The sequence below is a fragment of the Dipodomys merriami genome, unplaced genomic scaffold (genome assembly GCF_024711535.1).
Source record: "Dipodomys merriami isolate MVZ:Mamm:240054 unplaced genomic scaffold, mDipMer1.0.p SCAF_5, whole genome shotgun sequence".
NCBI classification, from domain to species: Eukaryota; Metazoa; Chordata; class Mammalia; order Rodentia; family Heteromyidae; genus Dipodomys; species Dipodomys merriami.
In genome coordinates this window covers 21,597,353-21,619,960 of record NW_027206068.1, presented here as the reverse complement: position 1 = coordinate 21,619,960, position 22,608 = coordinate 21,597,353, and the positions used below count along the sequence as shown (strand labels likewise).

General features: G+C 38.2%; 1 protein-coding gene across 1 annotated transcript in view; it reads left to right on the top strand.

The window, feature by feature from the left end:
- The window catches only part of Scin (scinderin), an 82,578-nt gene extending 63,793 nt beyond the window's left edge, over positions 1–18,785 (top strand). The window contains exons 11-16 of the mRNA XM_069996175.1: positions 6,182–6,352; positions 10,257–10,434; positions 10,699–10,820; positions 14,917–14,994; positions 16,840–16,900; positions 17,982–18,785. Of these exons, the coding sequence (XP_069852276.1) occupies positions 6,182–6,352; positions 10,257–10,434; positions 10,699–10,820; positions 14,917–14,994; positions 16,840–16,900; positions 17,982–18,109 (738 nt within the window). The 3' untranslated portion in view covers positions 18,110–18,785. The remainder of the gene's footprint in view (positions 1–6,181; positions 6,353–10,256; positions 10,435–10,698; positions 10,821–14,916; positions 14,995–16,839; positions 16,901–17,981) is intronic.
- The last annotated feature ends 3,823 nt before the right edge of the window (positions 18,786–22,608 follow it).

The window sequence follows — 22,608 nt, the reverse complement described above, 5'->3', positions numbered from 1 at the left end:
TGGCTTTGTAGTAGAGTTTGAAGTTTGGAATTGATATTCCTCTAGTGCTGTTCTTTCTGTTAAGGATCGTTTTTGCTATTCAGGATTTTATTGTTCCATATGAATTTTTGGATTGCTGCTTCTATTTCCATGAAGAATGAGGTTGGGATATTGATAAGTATCACATTGAATTTGTAGATAACCTTTGGAAGTATTGCCATTTTCACGATGTTAATCCTCCCAATCCAGGAGCATGAGAGGTTTTTCCACTTCCTTAGTTCTGCTTTAATTTCCTTTTTCAGGTTTTTAAAGTTTTTGTCATAGAGGTCCTTCACTTCTTTAGTTAAGTTAACTCCTAGGTATTTTATTTTTTGTGGGAGAGTTGCTTTCCTGATTTTAGCCGTGCTCTTCTCATTATTGGCATAAAGGAAAGCCATTGATTTTTGAGGATTAATTTTATACCCTTCTACTTTGCCAAAATTTTGAATCAGCTCAAGTATCTTAGTAGTGGAGGACATGGGATTCTTTAAATATAAGATCATGTCTTCTGCAAAGAGGGAGAGTTTTACTTCATCTTTCCCTATTTGGATCCCCTTTATGTTTGCATCTTGTCTTATTGCTCTTGCTAGGCATTCTAATACTAAATTGAAGAGAAGTGGAGAGAATGGACATCCTTGTCTTGTTCCTGAATTTAGATGAAATGGCTTTAGCTTTTTGCCATTAAGTATAATGCTGACTGTAGGTTTGTCATAGATAACCTTTATTGTGTTGAGGAATGTTTCATGAATTCCTAGTTTTTCCGGAGCTTTCATCATAAAGGAGTGTTGGATCTTGTCAAATGCTTTCTCTGCATCTATTTTTATCCTTGCTCTTGTTGATGTGATGAATTATATTAATTGATTTGTTTATATTGAACCAGGTTTGCATCCCTGAAATGAATCCTGTTTGATTGTGGTGTATGATTTTTTTTGATGAGTTGTTGAAGTCGATTGGCCAAAATTTTGTTGAGAAATGTTGCATGGATGCTCATCAAAGAAATTGAAGAATTAGAGGAGTATTGGTGTGAGTTCTGCTTCAAAGGCCTTGTAGAATTCAGCTGTAAATCCATCTGGTCCTGGGCTTTTCTTGGGTGGGAGGTGTCTTATTTCTGTTTCTATTTCAATGCTTGATATGGTTCTATTAAGTTGGTTTAGCTCAGCTTGATTTAGTTTGGGCATGTCAATATTTGCTAGAAATTTATTCATTTCTTCCAGATTCTCAAGCATATTAGCACAAAGGTTTGAAAAGTATTCCCTTATAATGTTCGGAATCTTGGTTGTTTTGGTGGTGATGTTACCATTCTCATCTCTGAGTTTGTTTATATGGGTGTGTTCTCTTTTTTTCTGATAAGATTTGCTAAGGGTCTGTCAATTTTGTTAATTTTTTCAGAGAACTAACTTTTGTTTTGTTCTTTCTATTTTTTGGACTCTAATTCATTTAATTCTGATTTAATTTTAATTATTTCTTTCTGTCTACTGGATTGGGGTTTACCTTGTTGCTCTTTTTCAGGAGCTTCAAGTGCCTTGTTAAGTTTTTGTTTCAGATCTCTCCAATTTGTTGATATAGGAACTCAGAGCTATAAACTTGCCTCTGAGTACTGCCTTTTCTGTGTCCCAGAGGAGCTGGTAATTTATGTGTTCATTTTTGTTAAATATCATGAACATTTGAATTTCCTTTCTCATCTCTTATATGAACCACTGGTGGTTCAACAGTGTGTTTTTGAGCCTCCATGTGTTACAGGATTTTCTTTGGTGGCTTTTGGTGTTGAATTCTAATTCTATTTCCATGTGTTCTCAGAGAATGCAGGGCATAATTTTAATGTTTCTAAATTTGGACAAATTCGCTTTGTGACCTAAAATGTTGTCTATTTTGGAGAATGTTCCATGTGCTGCTTAGAAGAATGTGTATTCTGATGCTGCTGGGTGAAATATTCGGTAGATGTCTGTTAAGTTTAGTTGATCTATTCAGTTTATTAGTTCTGAGGTTTCTCTGTTGAGTTTTTGCCGGCTTGACCCATGCAGCAGGGATAGTGGTATGGTAAAGTCCCCAACAATTAATGTCTTTGGATCTATGTGTGATTTTAGGGAAAGTAGTGTTTCTTGGATAAATTGGGATGCTCCATTATTTGGTGAGTATATTTTTGGAATTATGATATCCTCCTGAAGGAGACATCCCTTAATTAGTATGTAATCACCTTCTTTATCTCTTCTCACTAATTTTAATTTGACGTCTATTTTATCTGATATTAGGATTGCAACTCCTGCCTGTTTATGGGGGCCATTACTTGGTAGATTTTATTCCAGCCTTTCACTTTCAGAATATGTTTGCTTTTGTGAGCAAGGTGTGTCTCTTGAAGGCAACAGATAGAAGGATCTCTTAATTGGAGATTTACGACCATTAATATTGAGAGTTAGGACTGAGAGGTGTTTAGTAGTTCCTGCCATGTTATCTACCTTTGTGGAGGCAATGCCAACTGTGTTCTTCCTATGCTTCTTGGATTCTCTCTTTGGGGGCTGTTTCTTGGCCTTTATTGTGCTCTTGTTGGTTTTCTATGTGCAGGACATCTTTAAGTATCTTGCTATGCAACGTTTTTATTTGACCTTCTGTTATGAAGGAGAGTTTTACTGGGTACAATATTCTTGTTTGATAGTTGTTTGTCTTTAGGACATGGCATACATAATTCCAGGCTCTTCTTGCTTTCATGGACTCTGCTGAGAAATCTGAAGTTATTCTGATTGGTTTCCCTTTATAGGTGATTGGTCTTTTTTTCTTTGACAGCTTTAAGGAGCCTTTTCTTGGTCTGAATTGATCCTGTGTGAATTACAATATGATAGTGGGATGTCCTGTTCTAGTCTGGTCTATTTGGGGTTCTAAATGCTTCTTGTATTTGAATAGGCCTATGTTTTTCATGTTTGGAAAGTTCTCTGCTAGGATCCTGTTAAATAAATTTCCTAGACCATTAACTTCTGTTTCTAGGTGCTCCTTTACCCCCATTATCCTAAAACTAGGCCTTCTGATGGTGTTTTCTAGATGTTTAATAGATCTATCATATTTCTTGGATTTGTCTTGAATAGTTGTCTGTTCTTTCTCTGTAATATTTAAGTTGTGGCTTAATTGAATAGGAAGAGGATGTCTTAATTAACAGGAACATATGTAACAGGATTTCTTAATTAAAGCATAATAGGAATGGGATGTAACTAAAATACAATCAGCCAGGGCCAGCCCACACTGAGCTGTCTCTGCTTGGGAGGAACAACTCTCCCCAGGGGTGGAGCTGAGCCTTTTGACCTGGTGAATGTCTCCTATTGTCTTCTTCCCAGGCCTGAGTTATGCTAGCTGCTCTAGCTGAGTCTGGGTCAGTATCAAAGATGGAGGTTTTCTCTGGTGGTGGGGGAGGGGCTACCTTCCCACTCACTGCTGCTCCGAGAGGAGTGAGGATGACTTGGGCATACTTACAGCTATCCTTTTGGTTTCTGGTCCTTTCATGTCCATGGTCTGTGACTGTCTGTGGTCAGCCAAATGAAGATTTCTACTCCTTGTCAGCTCTTGCTGGCAGTGAGTAGAATCCACTTGCACACCATCTCTGTGCCTTTGTCCTGAACTCTCTCTGTCGATGTGGCAGCCAGCGGTAGCTGCTGCCACCACTGCCACTGCTGTGAACTGGGGATGCTCCAATCTGTGTCCTTAAGCTGCCTGAGTTTTTCCTCTCTGGCCAAACTCTCTGTAGTATGATAACACACTTGGTGTGACTCTCTAGCCTTAGATTTTCCACTGGAATACTAATACTGGTTTCTACGCAATCTTCCTCTTGTGTCTCTAGCTACTTTTTGGGAAGACATCTACTCCCTCTGCTGGGAAAATGTCTTTCAGACCTGACACAGCAGCATGAAGCATTAGCTTAACTTCCTCATGTCTCATGTCAAGTGAGCTAAGAGTCTATTGGCATACCATTTGGGGGGTTTGCTTTGTTTTCAAGTCTTCATAAATGTGTAATGTGTCTTCAAGCATAATAATTAAGTAGAATAGTAAGCCAGGTACTTTAGAACATAAAACCCAGCTGTAAAACCTACTTTTGACCTTTCAACTATTTTCTTTCTATCTTGATAATGATTAATAGATATATATCAGGTCTAATCTAAAGCTGTATATAAAATTTTAAAGTTTAACTTGATAATTGTTAATGCTAATGAATAAGACAAAGGATTATTTACACTCAAATCTGATCTTTCATAAAATCCATTCATTTCCTCTTACTCATATTTTATTAGCTTCAATTAGTATACAAGGAAGTTTCATTGTGATATGTCTACATAAGCATGTACCTTGATCAAACTTGATCCATGAAGCCAATTGAACCCTAAATTGGCAATAGAATAGTAATGTTCACTTTTAACACTAGATGGCAGTGGTTCTCAGTAATGCTTTAGAAAACATTGTAAACATTCCTTTGTAGAATGCACTGAGCTTATTGAGCAAATTTTAATGTGCCCGTTCTCTGTCTTATTCTTCTGGCACAATAAAGCATCAACCTTCATCAATGTTCCCTTTTCTTTTATATGGGCAAGTGACTTTTTTTTTCAAGACTATGTGAAACACTAGTCAGTCTAAGCATTTTTCCTTATCACCTTTCCATCCCTACCACCACCTGCCAAAGCTTTGTGACTGAGGATATTTTCCTAATTAGTTGATTTGAATGCTACTAGTTGAAGCATACTGATGAAGTCAGCTGTTTTCAGTGATCCCTGGGCCTTCTAGGAAGACAGACTAGTTTTAGAACAGGGCAGAACAAATGAAAAAGAAAGAAATAAGGGACTGGCCCAGTGTTTTAACTCTTTATGTAAAAAACTCACCCATAGTTTGTGTGAGAAATAATAAAATTACTATTTATTTTCTTTAATCTCCTCATCTTTGAAAAGTCCTTATACTATATGGAGAATACATACGTTAAGCATGTCTATTATTTTCAATCAGTCAGTTCTGGGGCTTGAACTCAGGGTATCACACTCTCATTTGGCTTTTTCCTCTCAAGGCTGGTGCTCTACCACTTGAACAATACCTCCACTTCTGCCTTTGGGGTGGTTAATTGGAAAAAAAAAATCTCTTGGATTTATCTGGTTTCAAATTTATATCCTCAGATCTCAGCTTCCTAACAAGCTAGGTTTACAGGTGTGAGCCCAGCATTATTTCCATTTCTTTAGGTATTGTGAAGAGTAGAAAATATATATAATTAGTTTATTTTTGTCAGTAACACTTCATCTCACACAATGGGGATATAGTAATAGTATTGTGAGGAACAATGTCTTACCTATTCCTTTTTGTCAATCTTTTGAGAATTGTTTTTCTGAAAAGATCCTCCTTTGCCAAATGGTTGGTCCTGGTTGATTGTATTTTAGTTACATCCCATTCCTATTACGCTTTAATTAAGAAAGCCTGTTACATTTATCCCTGCTAATTAAGACATCCTCTCCCTTTTCAATTAAGCCACAACCTATTGTAGATTTTGAACCTGAGCTGGCCAATCTGAGCAGAGGGGCAGGGCCCACTGCATTAGGAATAAAAAGGGAGCAGCCTGATTGTTCTGTGAGATTTCTTACTGGATTCTGGCTAATGGTGCACCCTTCTGCAGAAGTAAACTCTACTTTGCTGAGCTTCTTTAAAGATGCTGTCCATATTCCTATTCAATACCCCAGCATCCCAAGGAGTGCTTTCTTTTTTTATTATCTTAGTTTTTGAAGTATATGAATACATATCTCTTAATCATCTAAACTAGATCCAAAACATATGAGAATCTTTTGTGTCTATACATAATGTGTTGATATAATTTTATATGCATTTCTTATAAGTTATTTTTCAAATAAGATCATATAGATGCCAGTATTCTGCTGTTTTTGCCTTTTCTGATTTGGTGATGTAGATGATGAAAGTTACATCTTCCTGCTTCTGAAAGAAAGGGGACACTATGTCTACTGTGAACAAGGGCGCTGTGCTGTATTACTACCACCAACCTGTTCTTTCTGCTATCATTCTCCTTCTGCTCCTGGCATTTTTATATGTACTTCTGTTTATTTTCAGAAAAGAAAAGTGAGAAGACTTTTTAGAAAGTCAACCTGTTTCACTGCATTCTGGACCGTATTTCTCCTATTTCCCTTTTCCCTCCACACAGGTCAGAGTTTCCCAAGGCAAAGAACCTACTCACCTGCTAAGTTTGTTCAAAGACAAACCACTCATTATTTACAAGAATGGAACATCAAAGAAGGGAGGGCAAGCACCTGCTCCCCCTACACGTCTCTTCCAAGTACGGAGAAACCTGGCATCCATCACCAGGATTGTGGAGGTAATGCCATGTATCTAGTAAAATGTGCCCTTCACACAGGTGGCAAGTAACTGCTTTACATCTCTCTAATACAAATAAAATCTAGAATTAAAAACACAACATTGAAAGCAAGGGAGTTGAGTTCAAAGTTAAAACTCTGGTTTCTCACATTTTTCAACTGCCCTGAACTTGAATGAATACTGTCATAAATGAAGTTGAAAAAGGCAGGAGGCAGCTCTCATCTTAAAAGGTTTGGTGTAGAAGGATTGTGGGTGGTGGTCAGGTGACACCACATGGGGCCTTGTCTGTACAAGCATAACAAATGTGGAGAGCAAGCTTGGTAATGTTGGACCAACCCCATCACACTTCACATCCCAGTCACCTCAGTCACTAATGATTTCCAGTGCTCCCTAATCACCCTTAAATGTCCCTGTTCATTCCAAACAGGAACCTACCTACCAAGCCTTTCCTCTGAGCCCAAGCTATTTAGCTGAGACCTTAATATCAAGTCAATCATCCAGGTGTCCATGGCTTACACCTGTGATCCTAGTTACTCAGGAGGCTGAGATCTGAGGATTGTGATTTAAGCCAGCCTGGGCAGGAAACTCTGTGAGACTCTTATTTCCTTAATTAATTACTAAAATGCTGGAAGTGAAGATGTGGCTCAAAGCAGTGGAGCACTAGTCTTGAGCACAAAAGCTCAGGGGCAATGTCCTGGCTCTGAGTTCAAGTCCCAGGACTGGCACAAAATAAAAACAGAAGCAAAACGAACCGTAGTCAGTCTTGCATCACTCCACTGCCAACATCTTCTCTAAGTCTGCTCTGAGGCTGTCATCTGAGGACAGATGTTCATAGAGTGCTCTTTGGTGCTGAGGTGTATTTCCTTCCAATGTCCATTTAGCAGGGCCTCTAGATGAGGCTGGGGCATTCTCCTTGCTCACTCCTTCCTTCCTCTTCTAGCAGGCTAACCATTGCTGAGTGAACAAAGAGGTTTATTTTCCCTCCACTGATCTCACATGAGTTGATGCCAGCCCCTTGTCACCTTTTCTCTATCATCTTGGCTCTTTCCTCAATATGAGACATACAGATTCCAAATGACAAGTCCTGAAATCCAGACCTAGTTGCTATAATTCTTCATCACCACATCAAGTGGGCTCCTTTGAGTCGGGTCCAGGAGGCCTCATTCCTGCCAGGAGAGAACTGTCACCACTCCCCTGAATGAAGCCAACCCTTGGGACCTGCTAACATCAATGATCATTCCTTCTTCCTGTAGTGTTCTCTCTGGGAAATGTGGTTTTGTAAAAATAACAAAAAGCTATTGTTGACACTTTCATCATGGCTGTTCAGTGTGGTCAGCCGAGTGGTATTTTGCACAGCAGTCCACCCCTGCCTTTTTATTTTTATTTTTTTCCCCCCAGTACTAGGGATTGAAATGAGGATTGTGCACGTCCTAGGCAAGCATTCTACCACTCGAACCTTTCATTTCTCCTTCCCCTGGCCCTTTCTTGTTTTAGTTTGATTTTCAGATAGGATCTTGCACATTTGCCAGAGTTGGCCTCTGTCATCCTACCTCTGCTCCTGAGTAGCTGGGATTATGGGCACATGCCACAATGCCTGACTACCTCTGCCTTTCTTGACATATTGGTTCCTTGACTTCAGGATTGCCATGCTGTGTGTTTCCCCTCTTTCTTGCTTTTCATGGCTGTTCCATCCCAGTCTTACTGGTTTTTGTCTCCCTGGAATCACACGTAACAGTCCACACTACAATTATGCAGAAAGTCACACACAGTGACATTGCTACACAATATTGTGGTCAGACCTGTTCTCACAGAAATGGACACAATTGCCAAATCCAAAGATCAGACGCCCAAGACCTCTTAGGAACCTCCTAACTTGCTATCAAGCCTGAGATAGCTCATACCACATTCCCACCTGGAGGTCAAAGTTTCCAACTCCTGGTCATAGTCTGGGCTCAGACAGGCCTTTGTATCCATGGGGAACAGATACGTGTTTACTCAGCATATCTAGGGTAGTGACAACTTCTCAGAAAGAAATGGTGTGCCATATGCTGGTGTTGGGTTTTTTTGGGGGGTCCGGTTGTGGGGACTGAACTCTGGGCCTGGACGCTGTCCCTCAGCTCTTCAGCTCAAGGCTAGCGCTCTACCACTTGAGCCACAGCGTCACTTACAGCTTTTTTCTTTTTGCTTATGTGGTGCTGAGGAATCGAACCCAGGGCCTCAGGCATGCAAGGCAAGCACTCTATCACTAAGCTACCTTCCCAGCCTGCTGGTGCTGGTTTTTAATCCCGTGTGAATAGTCTTTTATAATTTGAACTGTAATTTATCCAACCCTGGAGCAAGTTGTACTGAATCTATAGTATTTTGTTGCCTCTATATTGGAGTACAGTCCTTGTTTCATATTTTCTAGGTTTCCCTTTGATTATTTGACAAGCCTATATATATATATATATATATATATATATATATATACATGAGTGTGTGTGTGTGTGTGTGTGTTGTATTGTGAAAATTCCATACAGAGGGGTTTCAATTACATGAGCAAGGTAATGAGTACATTGTTGCCTCCTCCTTTGTTTCCCCTTACCATCCCTGCCTTCCCATCTCCTATCCCTCCACTCCCCCTGCTGCCGCCAAAGTTGTTGCAATGTCCATCTGTATCCCTATTTAAACAATTTGTTTTTCCCTTCGCCTCCCCAAATTATACCAACATCAAATACAGTGAAAACAGAGGTTATACCGTGGGGGAGGGACATACAAAGCAACAAAGAAATCATCTTATAAATATGTTAGAAACAATAGCAAGAAAGAAAAACAATTTGAGTCCTTATCTTGGGGTTCATTTCGCCTAACATCATCTTATCTGACCGTTTCTACTTTGACAAGCCTTTCTTTATGAGGGAGAAAAAATATAGTATCCCTCTGTATGCATTTTAGTTGAATATTATGCCCTTTTTCCAGTCTTTAGTGATAGCCTATCCATGGCCTTATGGTATCTTTAAAAGTCAGTTTTACTTGTGTTCAGATCCCCTCATCTTTCCTCCCTGCCTCCTTGCATCATTTTCGTCCTTTCTCCCTCTTTCTTTTTGAGACAGGGTCTTGCTATATAGTCCAGGCTGACTTAGAACTCCTGATCCTTTTGCCTTAGTTTCCCAAGTGCTGGAATTAGAGGAATGTGCTGCCATTCCTAGCCAAAACCTCTTTTTCTTTTTCTTTTTTGCCAGTACTGGGGTGTGGACTCTGAGCCTCCCACTTACTTGGCTTATGGCTGGCACTCTGTCACTTGAGCCATGCTTCCAACCTGGGTATTTGATGGTTATTTTGGAGATGGAGTCTCACAGAGTTTTTACCTTTACTGGTTTTGAACTGAGATTCTAATGATCTTAGCCTCCAGAGTAGCTAGGATTTATAGGCCTCAGCCAACTCTAGGTACAAAACCCTCAACTTACTCTTATTTTTTTAAGGTGCCAATAGTTAGGGCTTGAACTCAGGTATTTTGCTCGTGGCTGGTGCTTTACCATTAGAGCCATGCCTCCAGTTCCAGCTTTTTATGGTCAACAAATCTTGCAGATTTATTTTCTTGGGCTGGCTTTAAACTACAATGGCCCCCATCTTAGTTTCTTGAGTATCTAGAATTACAGATACAAACCACCTGTGCACTGCTTAAAACCCTTACCTCTCATTAGTTGAGCCCTACTGTTTGAGGGCATTGGGGTGTTAAAAATTACACAGGAACAGGTGCTCCTAGGCCAGAATTTCAAGCATCTGGTTGCTGTGGTGCTCTGGGTGAACTTCCAAGGGAGTCCAGGAGGCTGTGGGTGCTTCCTCACAGTCATAGCTCCTGTGGAATGATCACGGTGGGAGCAGGGTGGATCTGACCCATTGTGCTATTTTTCTTCATTCTCTAGGTCAATGTGGATGCAAATTCATTGAATTCCAATGATGTCTTTGTCTTAAAACTGCCCCACAACAGTGGCTACATCTGGATAGGAAAAGGCGCTAGCCAGGAGGAGGCCAAAGGCGCAGAGTATGTGGCAAATGTACTCAAATGCAAAACAGCAAGGATTCAGGAAGGCGGAGAGCCAGGTGTGTGCTTAGGACACGAACCAGATTTCAGTTTGGAGCACTAGCTGTTGGGCTTTTTTCATAAATGGGATTTTTTTTTATGGCTCTAGGGGGTTTAGAATCCCTCTATTGGTTACATGTTAGTAAGATTTTTTTTAATTTAATTTTATTTTATTTGTGACATGTTAGTAGGATGTTTAAGTTGAGATATGACTGTTAGTGTGAAATATTTGTAAGCATTATGTCCTTGAATAAGCGTCCAATAACTCAATGTGTTTTCCACAGAGGAATTCTGGAGCTCTCTTGGTGGGAAAAAGGATTATCAGACCTCACCTCTGCTGGAAACACAAGCTGAAGACCATCCGCCTCGGCTCTACGGCTGCTCCAACAAAACAGGAAGATTCACTGTAAGCCTACCATTGAGCATCCTGTGCTCAGACAGTGTCCAGCCATGGGACAGCTGATTTCTAGGTTCGGTTGACCTATAAACTATGGATGGCTAATCTGTGCTCCATACCAGGGAACTTAAGAGTCAATGATGCAAACATTGATATGAAAGTGTTGAAGAATACTGTTCAGTAATCTACAAAGTTCCTCTTAAAAGCAGCTACTTTGCCAGTTGCTGATGGTTCACACCTGTAACCCTAGCTACTCAGGAGGCCGAGGTCTGAGGATTGAAGTTCAAAGCAAACCAGGGGAGGAAAGTCTGTGAGACTATCTCCAATAAACTATCAAAAAACTGGAAGTGGAGTTGTGGTCCAAGTGATGTAGAGTACTGGCTTTGAGTGCAAAAGCTTAGTGCCCAGGCTCTGCGTTCAAGCTCCAGGAACAGCACCAAAAGACAGAGAGAGAGAGAGAAAAAAAAGGCAGCTACGGCAGCTACTTTATATTGTGTCAGCATTAGGATGCTATATAATTGGTTTTTTTGTTTGTTTTTTTGTTTTTTGTTTTTTTTGATGGTCGTGGGGCTTGAACTCTGGGCCTGGGCGCTGTCCCTCAGCTCTTCAGCTCAAGGCAAGCACTCTACCACTTGAGCTACAGCGCCACTTCCGGTTTTCTGGTGGTTTATTGGAGATAGGAGTCTCACGGTCTTTCCTGCCCGGGCTGGCTTTGAACCGCGATCCTCAGATCTCAGCCTCCTGAGTAGCTAGGATTACAGGCGTGAGTCACCAGCGCCCGGCGATGCTATATAATTGTGTACAGCTAGATTTGCTAGCTTAGTAATTAGATATTTTCCTTTTTCTTTTTTTTTTTCTTTTGTCAGTCATGGGGCTTGAACTCTGGGCCTGGGTGCTGTCCCTCAGCTCTTCAGCTCAAGGCTAGCGCTCTACCACTTGAGCCACAGTGCCACTTCTGGCTTTTTCTGCTTATGTGGTTCTGAGGAATCGAGCCCAGGGCCTCATGCATGCAAGGCAAGCACTCTACCACCGAGCCACCTTCCCAGCCCTAATTGGATATTTTCTGTGGGTAACAATTATTTCCAGTCTGCCTAACATTTCTGTTTCAGTTTCCCAGAGGAATAAAAACATTGAGTTCACTGAATGAAAAAATACGCAAATCACTGTACAAAAATCACAGATATATATAGATAGAGATCTCTATCTATGTATATATGTATATATCTCTCTATATAAATATATCTATCTGTAAATGAGCTGAAATGAACAGTGATGTTTTGTTTTCTAGTCACTTAAATGCTTTGAATTCTAGGTAATTAAAAGTTTTTAATTAGAAGATCTGTGTAAATGTCCTAGTTCAGTTTGCTTTAAAAAAAATACTGAGGACAAGATAGTTTAAGTAGTAAGTATTTATTTCTCAAAGTTCTGAAGGCTGAAAAGTCCAAGATGAACGCATAAGCAGACTCTGTTGTCTGGTGAGTGCTGCTTCCCGGTCTGCTAACTGCATCTTCACTTGGCCTGGTCCGGCTTCATTGTTTTCTATGACTCTGCTTCTTTTAGGAGCTCTACCCCTATGACCTCAAATAAACTCAATCACCTTCTGAAGGTCCTGCCTCCTAGTATTGTCCTACTGGAAGCTATGGCTTCCACCTGTGAATTTGGGGGAACTACAAGGATGTAGTAGTCCATGACAGTACAAGGCTGATTTTCTACCAGGCTTTGAAATAATCACCCTAGGCAATGGCCTCACCAAAGTACAGCCACACAAACACTGTCATCTCCTAGATGCTAGACTTTGTGACAACTTAAATGATAAATCTTCTTTTTCACATAAAATGCCATCTCCAGATCATCCTGGTGAAGAGAAGCCTTATTTTCAACACGCACTTGGAAGTTTCCTGAGTCCTTTCCACACACATTTATTCCTAGGAAAAGAAAATGCCTTAGCTGAGTCCTGGTGGCTCAAGCTTGTAATCCTAGCGACTCAGGAGATATGAGGATCACAGTTCAAAGTCAGACTGGGGAAGTAAAGTCTGTGAGACTCTTATCTCCAATTAACCAACAGAAAACCGGAAGTGAAGCTGTGGCTCAAAGGGGTAGACCTTGAGCAGAAGAGCTCAGATATAGCACCCAGGTCCTGAGTTCAAGTCCTACAGCTGACAAAAGAAAAGAAAATGCCTTAAAGAAGAAATTGTTTATATATAAATCATGCTTGAAATTTTGGAGTAATTTGGCCTAAAAATTAAAAAATGTAATAATGGGATGATGGTCCATAGTTTAGGTTGTTGAGAGCACAGATTGTCACCCACTTTGTAGGAAATTCTCGCATTTGCTGTCTTTTATAAACTTGTTATGAGAAAAGAATCTACTACTTTATTGTTTTCACTATTAATTGGGCATACCACCCAAACCACTTCTTCTGTGTCATATGCTTTTCCCATGGCCTATGTAATTTCCCATCAGCTTTATTTGCTAATACTTCTATAAATTAGATGTTTGTTTTTCAGGACAATGTAGTTTACAAAAGCATCTTTTGTAAGTACCCAAGGTTTATTCTCAGTCAGGATTCAAATAAAAAATTCTATTAGTCTTTTTTGTCATATACATGTTAAGCCTTTCTGAGAAATACACCTTTTCGCTGTAGCCCATCCATTTTCTTGTTTGATATTTAGAATTCTTCCCGCAAAAAGACTGTCCCTGACAGTCTGACAGGCTGATCCTGACAGTCTCAAGGTATACTGTGAACAGCACTGCTTTTAGAACCAGTTTACTTAAGTGATATCACTTATCTGGTGACATTGCTCACTTAGTCTGATTCCTTACCCTCTCTGTAATTTAGTTTTACTCATTTGTAAAATGCAGAAATAATAGTACTTACTTCTAATAATTGTTATAAATATTAAACTAATGATTGCATATAAGAGATTAGAAAAGTCCATATTTAAGGTTTTTTTGTTCATTTTCTTTTGTGCTGGTTCAGGGCCTTGAACTCTTGCTTGGATTTTTCTGCTCATAACTAGCATTCTACCATGTTGAGTCACACGTCCAGTATGGTTTTTTGCTGAGTTGTTGGAGATAGCATCTCATGAACTTTCCTGCCTGGTCTGGATTTGAACTGAGATCCTCAGACCCTAGCCGCTTGAGTAGCTAGAATTACAGGTATAGCCTAGATCTCACTATCTCATTGAAGTTCAACAATGGAAATATGCTTAGGAGCTAGAGGTTGCCTAGGACTAGTTTCTTCTCCAATCTGGGCTTAGTATGGAGCTTCCGCTCTGGACTGCAGGTTGGATTTATGCTGCTTTTCCTTAAGACAGAGCTTAGGAACCCCAGAAAGACCCTGCCGAGTCACGATGGCTAGGCCATGGTCAATGCTGCTTTACTGCACTGCAGAGTCACCTGGCAGACAGAGGGGGTGAAGGATGAGGACCACAATCCCACCTGTCATGTCACACCTTCATGAGTGTCAGAGGATGGTTCACAGTTCCTACAAATGTTAAAATATGGCTAATATTGCCCACTGGTGTTAAGTGGACCACACCAGCCCTCCTGTTACCATTTATTATTCACTACCGGGAATCCCATGTTAACACACTTGAGATGAAAATCATAAAATTTTAGTGTGATGTGAACTTGTTGACAACTGTTGATCTGGTAAGACAACCAGGTCTATTGACTTTTGCTAAAATGATCTTGACATAAAAATGAAAGACCAAAAAATGTGATATCTAGACCATACTATCAAATGTCATTATAGACTAGACAGGCAATAAAATACTGATTGTATAGGCTTCACTGGAAGCCACTTGTCATAAGGAACTATAAGGTCTGAGAACAGTGGTCAGAATGACTATGTCCTTCCCAAAGGCATGCAGAAACAGCATTTATAGTAAATACTTCACTGGCCAAGCGATACCAACAGTTTGTTATCTTTGATTATGTAGATGAACAACCACTTAAATCTCTGTTACCCAAAAGGAAGAAAAAGATAATTATCAAAGTTTATTTTGTTAAACTTGTCAAGGTTATGCAAAGCATTTGTATCTCATGTGTCAGAAAAATGTTGGCTGTCTTGTTTGGTTATTAAGTATTTTGTACATTTCAGATTGAAGAGGTCCCAGGAGAGTTCACCCAGGATGATTTGGCAGAAGACGATGTCATGCTACTAGATGCTTGGGAACAGGTAGAAACTGTATATTGCTCAAAACAAGTGAAAGTACTTACGGTTGGAAAATGAGACAATGAGCCTTGAGATTTGGGTTATTATTCAAAGGAAGCTTAACATACTTTGACAAAATAACAAAATTCATTCATAGGACAAGTTGGATTTTTACTCTGGAAATATTTTTACAGGTATTAACTTTGGCTCTGTGGTTTCATGCAAAAATTTCTGTTTTTCATTTATTTGTAAAATGCACTTGGCTCCTAATTTATTCATGCATTCCTTTTGCCAATCAGTACATTAATTTGTATAATGCCATGGGGGTCACAATGATATTGAGCATTTCTCTTGAAATCTGACAAGAAGTTGTAAAGAACTCCTCTCCCGGGGAAGGAACCGGCAAAGAAAAATTGTAATCAAATCAGTAAAATGTTACTGATTTAAATGTCCTAATTGAGGAGAAAATTAATGGCAATTTGATATGCCACATCTACTAGTTTTTTAGAATCTTTATGTAAATTAAAACCAGTGAAAGGAGAGAATCACATAGAACAAGTGTGAAAACTCAATTAATTTAGGATTAGTCCTAGAGTCAATCACAGAGATTTTGCTTTTAGATCTGCATCTAATGACTCGACCATTTTTGAGTTACACCCAAGCCTCTTGGTCTTTGATGACCATCTTTGAATTGGAGAATTCATCCCCGGATTCTCCTCATAATGTACCTCATCTTTTTAAAGATAATACTTTGTATTTAACTTCTTATGCTTTCATAGTATGTTCTGTGGCCAGAACACTTTCACTGTGAATTAGAATACAATCAAAACAATTTGATGCTGAGTGCCAGTGGCTCATGCCTGTAATCCTAGCTATTCAAGAGGCTGAGGTCTGAGAATTGTGGTTCAAAGCCATCTCAGGCAGGAAAGCCCATGAGATTCTTATCTCCAATTAATCACCAAAAAGCCAGAAAGTAGAGCTGTGGCTTAAGTGGTAGAGCACTAGCCTTGAGCAACAAAAGCTCAGGGATAGTACCCAGGCCCTTAAGTTCAAGCTCTAGTACTGGCACAAAAACAAAGCAAGCAAAACAAAAATAAAGAAAGCAAGCCTTAATTTGACCAAAATTATTCTGCAAACAAGCATTTTAATGAGACTAATGTATTTCATGAAAATTTATAGCATTAAAATACTCAACTCACACACAGCAAAAATGAGGATACATATATGAATATATGTATACACACACATATATATAAAGAATGAATATATATGCTAGAACAGATTACATATGAATTCCTTTTTTTAAAAAAAGGCCTTGGTATTTAAATACTAAGCATCATAGCACTCTACCAAAGTTTTATTGGGCACAGCAAGAAAAAAAAATCTCTAGACTTAATTCATAAATGCCCTAGTCTGAGGACTGGCACAGACCAGCTCTGTGTCTACATGTGGTTCTCTCCAGCCATATCTGGGGAATAGGGTGAATGATGGATATAAAAAAAATTCAAGTAACAAACACGTTCTTGTGAAGAATCATGTTATAAACTAGAAAATGTCATCTACACATAGGATGTTAGTGTTAGAATCTGCAGTCCCACTGGTGGAGATAATGTAGGTGTCTCCTGGTGAGAGCATGCACTGGAATGTAGAGGGTGGTTGCCAGGCCCCCTCTTTCACCTCCTCCCTTTGGGGGTCCTTGTGAAGACGACATCGCCTTCACAATGGTTTGTTGGTTTTTTTAAATAAGTTTTTTTTATTGTGGAAATACTGTATGTCTTCACAATGTTTGTGAAGTACTTGCTATACTCACTGAGTCATGCTGAGTCAACACTCAAAAACAGCACATTTGACCACTGTTTTATTTTTCAGATATTTATTTGGATTGGCAAGGATGCCAATGAAATTGAGAAGAAAGAGTCACTGAAATCTGGTAAGCCACATCCCAGGGACCAACTGTGTGTTCTAAGTGTCTGACTGCTCTTTCCCACCATAGCCTCCGGAAATACATAAAACACAACGAAGTATCTTAGGTATCACCCTTGGCACTGAAGAGAAGTGGAATCTTTTAAAATTGAAAAAAAGGGGGGACACCAGTGGGTACCAGGAAAGTTTTGTTATCTAATTTAGAATATAGTTGTTTTTGAAAAAAATTACATTCACTAAGCCCTTGTTTTATTATGAGAATAGTAAAACCTCTGTAACTGGGAAAATTTATATTTTCCAAAGTAATTTTTGAGTAATGATGTCCTTTTTGGCCCAATATTTTTTTTTTGCTTTCAAACTCTATTCTTTTTTAAAATATATATATATATATATATATATATATATATATATATATATATATTCATTGTAAAGATACTGTACAAAAGGGTTACAGTTACGTGAGTAAGGTAATGAGTACACTTCTTATTGAGCAGTTACCCCCTCCTTTGTTTTTCCTCTACCATCCCTTCCCTCCTCACCTCCCCAACTTTTCCCTCCTCCCCACATCCCCACCCCTATCCCAGAAGCTATGAAGTTCATTTTCAACATAGTGTCTTGTATTCTCATTATTACAATAGGTCAACCTGTATCCTTGTTTCAGCATTTTCCCTTCCCCTCCCCAAATTAGAAGAATGTATATACAAGATGCAGGGCACTGGAATCAAATACAGTGAACACAGAGGTTATACCATAGGGGAAGAACATACAAAAGGAACAAAAAAAATCACACAGTACATTATAAGTACATTGAAAACAACAGCAACAAAGATATTCTTTTTATTAAAAGAGATAACAATAATCATACCACAGCATAATCCCAAAAGCTTGGATTTGTTTAAGGCAAAAATGAATCATTATAATGGTGCTTTCCATGGCAGATGAGAGAAACCAATGAGAAATTATTCATCAATGGCTACTTCAGGCAATGAGAATTTAATTCATGACTTTTATAGGAAGAATTTTCATCTGTAGTGATTCTAGTTTAATTCAAATGAGCTGATTTTTATATCTTTGCAATTCTTTTTTAGCCAAAACATACCTTGAGACAGACCCTTCAGGAAGAGATAAGAGGACACCCATTGTCATCATAAAGCAAGGCCACGAGCCACTCACTTTCACGGGCTGGTTTCTGGGCTGGGATTCCAGCAGGTGGTAATCTGAGTTTTTGGAAACAAACAAACATCAGGGGCATATGAGGAGCAAGTGTCCCATTGTTGTTGAGTGGGGAAAACTTTTTGTCTGTTTGTTGGCTTTAGAAATTAGCCTCAGCCAAATGACTCTTTGCTGCTTCTTTTCTTTTCAAGGCCTACTATTGCTTCAAAATTCTAAAAGGACTTTTCTTGTGTCAACATATTGAAATAACCTAAAATAGACTCTTATTATGCACCAATGTTAGCTCTCCTGGAGACTGCTTTATACCTTTATATATGACCTTTCAAAAGCCAAAGACTCTGTATTACCTAAGAGAATTTGTCAGGTAGGATATTTTATAATTCAGATTTGTTCATTACTGTGCCAGATTCAGATTTGTTCTTTACTATGCCAGACAAGAGAAGAAAGCCTTAACAACTTTCCTCTTTTCTATGTATTGTCTTAAGAAGAATTGTGTATTTGCAGTATGGTTTATATTAAGGTGGCTTTATAAACATGTTATTTTCCCTTTTTTGTCCATTTGACTTTGACGCCATTGACATCTTTCCTCTTCTCTTTTTTCTTCTTTTGTCTTTTTAGGGGATTTTGAAAGCAGCTCTTCCATAATAAATTGTATTCTTAATAGGTTAGCTATATGTGTTTGACAGTTTAATGTCACCAAAAATGTAAACAGAAAAATGTCACTGATGTTATCTGTCATCATTAAAATGTATCTTTTGGTAAAGGCTTTGCATTGAGACATTTTATTTAAGTTTGATATGAGCCAATCACACTATTTATGATTAAACACTGTTAGACTAGATGTGAAGCTAAATCTACCATTTTGTATGATCATGAAGTATAGACTTTTCCTAAAAGCTAATATATTTAACATATCAACTTTTTGATGTTTTTATACATTACAATTTTGATATGGTATACTTACAAGTAAGGTTTATTGAATCTTTAGTGTATTTCCTATCAATATCGCAAAAGTCACCACAATCTTAGTGACCTAAAACAATACACATATATTGAATTTTGAGCTTCAGAATTAAAAAAAGGGTTGTCAAGGTTGCAATCTTTTGAAAGCTATGGGGAAGAAGACCTGTACCTCTCCAACTTTGGGGGGATACCTAGAGTCCTTGGCTTGTGGACACTTCTACCTTTACAACTAACAAAAAGCATCCTTGAAAATCTGTCTCCCAATCGGTTTTGTTCTTCCATTGGACTCTCATTCTTCTGCTTCCTTCATTCACTTATAAGGATCCTTTTGCGTACATTAGATCTAGTAGTTTATTGGTACATGGGATAATCTTATCTCATGATCCTTAATTTAATCATAACTGCAAAGGTCCTTTTGCACTCACAGGAGTCTGTCTTTGGGGAGTTAGTATTCTGCCTTGGTAGAAAGGTATATAGTAAAGCTAGTACTTTTTGGCAACTAGCATAGTGGATAAAAGCTGATACACTGAAACACTGCTAGATCTTTTTCCCTTCCTCTCCTCTAACAACTTTATTTCAACCTAAAACTTTATTTCTAAAATAGAAAATAAATGTGTCTTGGGAAGAATATAGACAACATTTCATCTCTTTCCTAATCCTTGTAAAATTGCTGTTTTGGTTCCAACCTGACAATTTTATAAACTCAATCAAAAGAAAAAAAGAGAAACCTATCATGTTGGGCTCAACTGTGAAGACAAAGGAGTAAGTAGGATATGTCAGCTGTGTTTAGCCAAACCCAAAATATTTTCAACTACCGACTTAATTTAATAAGATAACATTGAAGGGATTTTTTTTTTTAGTTTTTGTAAATTCCTGATCATAAAGTGGATTTTTTGTATTTGAAGAGCCAGGAGAAACATTGCTAGAATGATAATATTCTCAGAAGGTTCTCACTGAAGGTCAGGGAACTGGCCTGTAATGGTTCATAATATTCCACAAAGGTTTGAACAAGAAAAAATCATTATGTTGAGATTTTGACTTCTGAATGTAAAAGTGCTTCAAAAAGGTCATGTTTTTATAAGGCTAAGCAGTATTTTACATGAACTTTTTTTGAGGGCTCCAAAGGTAGCATCTTTTTTTTTTTTAAATAACCCTTGAATCCATTGCTTATTTGAGTCTACATTTTATTCTTTCCTTTTATATTTTAGATGCCAAGAGGTCATCAATTACTCACAGCAGAAAAGTTATATAATACCCTGTAGAATCCATACAACCCATTTTTTTATAACTCATGATAACATTCCTAAGGAGTGCTGTCCAACACAACTATAAAACACTTTGCAAATAAATGACATAACAGCAAATTATTACCACAGGCTTGGAAAATACATAGAAAAAAAGAACACAAAGTAATAAATGATATCTTAATTTTAATACAAAGAGTAAGTAACAAAATTATTGAGATCATGTCTTTCTTCCTAATAAGATTGTAGGTGTTCTAATTTGTTAAACTTTTCTGGGTTGCTTAGATTTCTAGTTACATGCATTTTGTACTTGTTAGCTTTTAAGATGACTATTAAGTCAGACCAAAAAAAAAAAAAGAAGAATGCAGCTTCATTTAATTATAGGAATGGCTTCCCCCTAGCCAAGACTTAACTATTCAAGTTAAGTCTTGGTGGAACCAGATCTCATCCTGATTATCCCATAACGATACCTAGTAGGCAAATATAACTTACAGATTGCTGATGCTACTGGACTTTTTTTGCTCAGTCTGAAAGCATTGTGGCTTTATAATACTAGAGAACACTTCATAATATCTTGATAGGCCCTTTAGTTAGAAGACCTTGGTAAATCTTGGTTATGTTTTATTATTGATTAAGCTAGATATATTAGTTAAATTAACTGATTTTTAATCTATACTTTATCTGGTGAAGCTCAGTGGTAGAGTGCTTGCCTTACATGCATGAGGCTCTGGGTTCACTTCCTCAGCACCACATAAGCAGAAAAAAACTGAAGTGGCGCTGTGGCTCAAGTAGTAGAGCTCTAGCCTTGAGCTGAAAAGCTGAGAGACAGCTCCCAGGCCCAGAGTTTAGGCCCCACGACTGATTAAAAAAATAAAAATAAATAAAATATTGAGATGAAAGACATGTGCAAAAGTTAAGAAAAACTAAAAATCCTCATAAAAGGATATTCTAACCATTGTGTGTATTGACTATGCTAATTTTTTATATATACTATGGAAAAACAAGTCGTTTAAATAAGGATGCAACAATGAGAAGTACAAGTTGTTATGTCGAAAACGAACTTTACAACTTTGGTGGGGGGGAGGAGAATTGGGTGGGGGGGCGGGGGGAGGCTGGGAAGGGATGGGAAGGGGAAACAAAGGAGGAGGCTACAAAAAATGCTTGATAAGAAATGTACTCATTATCTTGCCCATGTAATTGTAACCCCTCTGTACAGTATTTTCACAATAAAAAAAAATTAGAGTTGGGGAACATTTAAGAAAGCAGAAGGTAGAAATTTAGAGAGGTATTCCCTTCATCTCTGAAAACAAAAACCCAAAAATAACAAAACAAAATAACCAGTCAATTAATGTTAAGGGAAGATGAGAAATCTGAATGCATTGTAAATAAAGAATATTTTTTGTTAATTACTAACTTGGTGCTGATAAACAGTCTGATTGTTAAAAAACATGAATACTTACTTGAAAGTATACTATTTTGTATATAACTCAAAAGCTAAAAAATATTGTTTCTCAATGTGCATGCTCTCTCCCAAACTAATATGAAGCAGTAATAGAGTATGCTAATGTGATATTTATATTTTTTAAATAGTCCATTTCTTATTTTCTTCTTTTTTGTAGAAACCCTGCCTACAAATCTGAGTGGGTTCCATTTTCTGTGTCCCTGACAAGTACAGTGTGGTCATCTGACTGAATTCTGGCCAATGGCATGCAAACAGTTTCTTGAGTTATGAGAGCAGGTTCTTTATCACGTCTTTAAGAGGGATTGCTTGCCCCTATTCCTCTGTTCTCTTCTCTGGCTGGGAAATGATAGCTTGGATAGTCACTCTGTGTCTAGAGACAGAAGCCACAAGTACAAGATGGCAGCTCTTCCCTTTTATAATGTAATTTTTTTATTTTCTGGTGGAAAATGAAAGAACATTCTAAATCGTGGTATTTGAGGCTCTATTTTGAAGACAGCAATTCTTTCTGTGCTGAAAACTTTACTAGCAGTAAGTAGAACTTACCTGCAGTCACTAAGAAGACAAATTATGTGCCTTCCCTTGAAATAGGTTGGAAAACACAGAAAACTCTAAGTATGAGCTGTTATCTTACTGCTTTTAGCAGTGTGCTGTAAGGCCCTGATGAAGTCTGGTGAGATTTAATGAGTTAAATGGAGAGATGAAAGAGATATAACTGCTCTGTTCTCAGCAAGTGTCAAGCAATCTAAATCGACTCTGGGATTAGTAACTTGGATAAGTCACCTGTTATTATAAACAAACTAACAGTAGATAAAGTTGTCACTCAGGATCTTGCTGAAAGGTCTTCTCTTAAGTGTTCTCAACCAGAAATATTAG